The 5,809-nt window shown below is 39.5% G+C and overlaps 1 protein-coding gene across 1 annotated transcript; it reads right to left on the minus strand.

Moving 5' to 3' along the window:
• Positions 1–1,036: 1,036 nt before the first annotated feature.
• LOC113352157 lies at positions 1,037–4,127 on the minus strand. The gene is made up of 4 exons (XM_026596014.1): positions 3,745–4,127; positions 3,557–3,651; positions 2,992–3,399; positions 1,037–1,350 (listed from the first exon to the last, which is right to left on the minus strand). The coding sequence occupies exons 1-4, from the start codon at positions 4,125–4,127 to the stop codon at positions 1,037–1,039; spliced, it is 1,200 nt and encodes a 399-aa protein (XP_026451799.1).
• Between the last annotated feature and the right edge of the window lie 1,682 nt (positions 4,128–5,809).

Raw genomic sequence — 5,809 nt, forward strand, 5'->3', positions numbered from 1 at the left:
ATATGGAACTTGTATTCCTCCATGTGGGACTATCTTTAGCTACCCCATGTGTGACTCACATGTGTGTATTGAGGCACACAACTAGAACAATCTCCACCTTGGCGAGAATACACACCACCTCTCCACCTCCGTATGCTACCAATCGAACAATGATTACTGCCACTTACTGCCTTTTTTTCTTGGTCAACATAAAATAGATTAAAAAAACGAAACTGTACTGGGACTAGGTCTTACTAGTGCATAGATGGGGGGGGGGGGGGCATCGCTAATAGAAAATCTATTTGAAACGAAAAAAAACCTGTCCAAGCCATTCTACAGATAAAATGAAACCTGGCCTACCCTCATAAAATTCAAAAATATCTTCGGCCAACAAACATGCTTGCTTGGCCAAAGCATCAGCTGAAAAATTAACTTCCCTATAGGTGTAGACATAGCGTATATTATAAAAGAAACTCTTCGCCATTCTCCATCTATGCATTAGTTTCCAAGGAAACTCGCTCTTTTGAAAAGCTTGAATGCAACTCATCGAATCTGACCGAATAGAAAGGTTTTTAACTTCCCATCTTTTATCTAGCATCGCACCATAAATAACGGCACACACTTCCGCATAAAAATTTCTCTGCCAGCCACGGCCTACACTAAGAACGCCAAGCACTGCTGAGATAGAGTCACGGAAAATAACACCAGAACCGGCTTGGCCTGGGTTACCAAGAGATGCACCATTATAACAAATAATAATTTCACCTGGGTTAGGAGGAGACCAACTAACCTCAATTGGATTGGAGATTTTACAAGCTCTATGCCGCACCTTCAAATAGTTCAAAATGCGCAGGTCTTCTAAATTTTTATACATATAACCCTTCATTCAAATTGATTTATCACGAATTACCTGATAAACTCTCCCTTTAAAACCGAGATACTGAACCGCAATATCTTCGTAATAAGCCTTATTGCGCAGCTTCCATAATTCCGTGACAATTGCAAGATTAGAAACAAGCCACGGGTTCTTCGTCATCCTGCTGCGCCCCTTTGCAGCCTAATAAGAGGCCACAAGATCTTCGTTTGGTTGAAGTTTAAAATTTTCCGCCGCCCAAGCCCAAATCCGCTTAGCAATTCTGCAATGCCAAAGGATATGACTCATCGTCTCACCATTCTTCCTGCACAGACGACACATAGTAGGCATGCTCTCACCAGTCTTCTTAATAATGTTATCTTCAGTTGCTAAACATTGCTTTGCCCATATCTTCCAATATTGCACACTCAAAGTAGAATGCACAACCTTCCTAGTGAACAAAGTTGCAATAGGCAGAACTTCAGCTGGCGCCTTAATAGCAGCCTTTGCAGACTTAACTGAAAAGCGCCCTTACTATCCAAATCCCAAATCTTATAATCTTCACCACCAGCAATAAGAGGTAGATTGTCAACCTCAATGTTGCAACGCAACATCAAATCTCTTGTTCTTTGAGGTATGGCCCAAGCACCATCAACAATAATATTACTAACCTTGGCCTTAAAATCATTAGGGCCTTTGGAAGTGATACCAAGCCTCTCCGCAATCTAAAAATCACCACACCAATTATCAAGAAATAAGGAAGTATTAGCACCATTACCTATAATTGAGCCGGTATGTCTCCAAACAAAATTGTAGACCAATCTGATTCCTGGAAAAACCGAAGAACCAAGCTTATAATCAATCAGGTTTCCATTAATTTTGAAGTACTTTTCCCTCAAAAATCTGGCCCAAGTCTTATCAGAGTCTCTAATTGAGACCCACAACTTCATAAGCATTGCCTTGTTAACATCCAAAAGTTTCCGAATACCAAGGCCACCTTCACCCTTTGAACAACACAAATTATCATATAAAACCGTAAAGTATTTACGTTTTTCAGCATCACCAGACCAAAGAAAGTCTCGAATGGCCCTTTCTACCTTCTTAATAACCATACATGGCCATTTATACACAGCCATGGAATGAATCACATGGCTATCAAAACTAGCCTAGCCTGAAAAGATAATAGCTTACCCTTCCAACCAGCCAACTTGTCCATAATCTTATCCACTATTTGACGAACATGAATGTGTCGAAGAATACCAGGGTTCAATTGAATTCCCAAATATTTATCAGGGAATAAAGATCTTTCCATGCCCATAAAATTTGAAATAGCAATCGCGCGAGAACCTCTATCGCCACCATAATAAAACTTGCTTTTGGCATAACTTACGTATTGGCCAGAAGCTCATTGATACAACCCGAGCCTATCCTTCAAATTCTGTAGACTATGAAGATTGCCTCTGCAAAAAATAAGAATATCATCCGCAAAGAGAAAGTGTGTAGGAGAAACTCCTTTCTTAGTAACCATAGTGTGCATACTTCGTGTTGAAAACAACTTAGAGAGATTGCGACTTAAGGGATCCTCAATAAGAAAAAAATCGGTGAAAGTGGATCACCTTGCCGCAAACCTCTAGAAATACTAAAGAACCCTTCAGGGAAGCCATTAATCATGACAGAAATCCGAGCAGAATTTAGAATATTAAGAAGCCAATTACACCAAGTCTCGGAAAAGCTATATTGACGAAAAACTTTGACTATGAAATCCCAACTGACCGTATCAAAACCTTGGGCAATATCCAGTTTGAGGCCAACATTTCCATGCTTCCTTTCCGTGTTGATCTCATTGATCAATTCAGACGCCAAAGCTATATTCTCATGAATATTCCGTCCCTTCATAAACGCCACTTTCTCTTCAGAAATCAACTTTTTAAGCACAATACCAAGTCTGGTAGCCATAATCTTTGTAATGATTTTGAAGAAAAAGTTACTTAGACCAATTGGCATATAATCTTTAATAACATCAGATTTATTATTTTTTGGAATTAGAACAATAAAACTAGAGTTAATGCCATTTGGAATTTTTCGCATCGCCCAACAGTTTGCAATGGCATTAAAAAGATCTCTAGAAATAATATTCCAACACTGTCTATAGAAAGAACCTGTAAAGATATCAGGGCCAGGTGCCGAATCCGCACCTAAGTCAAACACAACTTCCTTCACTTCCTCCAAAGACGGTATAACATCCATAAAAGCGCTTTCAGCCGGTGAAATGCTATCAAGTTCGAACAGCCTTGGATCAATATCAACTTCACCACCGTTAAATTTTGCTTGATAATGATTAACTATGTAATCAATAATCTCATCTTGCAAAAACAAAGTAGTGTTAGTAGAAATCTTCAATTCAGAGATGGTATTTTGGATCCTCCTCATGCGAATGCTATTATGGAAAAATCGAGTGTTTTGATCACCATCCTCCAACCAAGTAACTCTCAAATTCAACTTAATCATAACTGCCAACTTCATACGCACCTGATCAACATCCTTTTTAGCATCCGCAACCTTCACAACTGTAACTCATTGCTGTGATCATAATCCAACAGATCATTCTCGACTTCAAGTCTTAGTTCAGCTTGCCTCAAACGAAATTGAACATCACCAAAAATAGTTCTATTCCAAATCTTCAATGCCTCCTTCAGAGGAAAGTAAACACAAAAAGAGGCGCACCCTGGAGAGGGATGTTCCAATTTTCTTCTACCAATTCAATAAAAGTAGGGTGTGAAAACCACATCTTTTGAATTATGAAAGGCACTCGACTTGGCCTTGGGTTTTCAAATGCAAACCAAAAAAGAGGGGAATGATCTGAGCAAACTCGAGGTAAGGCCTTATACCTCCAATTTGTATATTTATCTTACCAAGCTTCATTAACAATCGCTCTATCATGTTTAGAAACAATTAGTTGAAACCCACTCCGGCAATTGGACCAGGTATACTTTTCCCCAATAACATCAGCTTCAACCAAACCATTATCGGAGATCCAACTTCCAAACTCATTCATATAAATTTCTTTAATCGTCCTACCACCATTCTTCTCATCCAAGCGCAAAACGCAATTAAAATCCCCCAACACCAACCAAGGAATAGATATAAAACCTAGCCCCAATTGCCGCCAAAGTCTTCTCCTTGCCACCAGATCAAAAGAAGCATGAACTGCCGTGACAAAATCACCAGCAAAATTCAAAGTGATTGCTTGCTTAGAAGAGGAAAACACATCCGGCCTACCAAAGAATTTCTCCATAAGACCCAAATGTTTCCCTTTTTTCCATCAGCCTCATTAGTGATAACATATTCACAAAAATTAACCAATTTTAACTACCTAAAAAAACGCGTAGTACAAAAAACCCGCGGCTCCGCAATAAAACTTATGTCAGGATTATGCAAGCGATATAGCTCTTCCAACTTGGCCCTTGCACCATCTTTAGCCAAGACTTGAGCATTCCAATAAAAGACACGCATTAATTAACTCTGTCTTTCGGAGGGCTTGCCGAACCCCTGTTGGAATTTCTTCCACCTCGAGTAGTAACTTGGCTAACATTATCCACCGTGACCGACTTCTTTTTCGTACCCTTTGGGCTTGTCTTCTTCTTATTCCTGGCTTGATCCTTCTTTTCACGCTCCTCCTGCTCTTTTAAAGCATTCTCTAAATCCCTCGTTTCATCTTCAACAATATTAGTAGTACTCTAAGATTGTTGAGTACTTGGCGGATTCTCCATAAAAATATTTTTCTCTTCCTCTTCATTCTCTTCAGTTTCAGTATCAAACATGTTGGTAGTCTCAAGAGGCTCCGTTGTGTTTGTTGGCGCATTCCTTCCAGCTATTTTAGTAGGAGAACTAAAACCATCACCTCCAACTTGCTCCAAGATATACATAGTAGGAAATTCCCCAGTTGCAATAGCCTCAACGTTGGGCACATCTGTACCTTGCGTGGCAGCATCCGTGTCAGCTGGCTTGGCAGATTGTTGCATGACAACTTGCGTGGTAGGTTGCTCTGTGGCAGCTTGCATGGAAGATTGCGTGGAAAGTAGCGTAGCAGCATGCATTGCAGCTTGCCTGTCATCTTGCTCTTCGGCTTGTTTCTTATTTTCCATGACTAATCTTCGAGCATTCCGTAGTTTTGTTAAAGCTAAATCCTGTTCCATTTTTTCCAAGTCAGCTTCTTTAGCCAAACGATTCGCAATTTTTTTTTGTTCCTCGTAAAAGTCAAAGAAATCTTCCTCCTCCTTACTCAGATTGTTATAATCTGAAGTAGTAGCATCATCCTCATCCTCATACTCACGTGAAATCTGAATTAGCTCAATAGCACTGTTACTTGCCTGATGAGCAGATCGTTCCTTAGGCGTAGTATTTTGTGCAAACTCCTCATTACGAACTGTATCCTCGACATTAGCACTTGTAGATGTAATGGGAAAGTGCGTATGTACGCCAGAAAACTTCACACCAGCAATCAAAAGGTCATTAGACTTACCCCAGCAGCTGGTTGAATATTATTATCAACACCTTTGTCAGGTGGAATTTTTGATGGATCTGCAACTGGCGGGTCTTCCTTTTGGTACTTCCTCATGCCCCAATCACCTTTTAGCTCATCCATCTCTTTTTGTAGAGAAGCGCACTTCTCTGGATCAGTTTCAGCATCATGCTTCTTCTTCAAATCGTTGTACTTCTTAGTCCTACAATCATCTTCAATGTGACCAATTGATTTAGAATGATCACAAAAAACAGGCATATTCAATATCTCATAATCAAGATAAAAACCTTCAGTCAATTCTTCATCATCAATAATGTAGGATCCAAATATCGCACAAATATTTGTAAGTGTGCGAGATTCATAAAAGGTTGTGCGATAATGTCGCATGGAGGATAGGAAATAAAAGGAAATAGGAAATAAAAGGAAATATGAAATGAAAGGAAATATGAAATAAA

Source organism: Papaver somniferum, chromosome 2 (genome assembly GCF_003573695.1).
Source record: "Papaver somniferum cultivar HN1 chromosome 2, ASM357369v1, whole genome shotgun sequence".
Taxonomy (NCBI): Eukaryota; Viridiplantae; Streptophyta; class Magnoliopsida; order Ranunculales; family Papaveraceae; genus Papaver; species Papaver somniferum.

Bases quoted from the DNA above. Each gene is read 5' to 3' on its own strand.
- LOC113352157 (XM_026596014.1), bottom strand. From the start codon at position 4,127: ATGGAGAAATTCTTTGGTAGGCCGGATGTGTTTTCCTCTTCTAAGCAA. The intron at 3,400-3,556 runs GTGCGCCTCTTT...AATGAGTTACAG, and splicing joins TTGGAACATCCCTCTCCAGG to TTGTGAAGGTTGCGGATGCT. The intron at 1,351-2,991 runs GTTCTTTCTATA...GGCGCTTTTCAG, and splicing joins TGGCCCTGATATCTTTACAG to TTAAGTCTGCAAAGGCTGCT.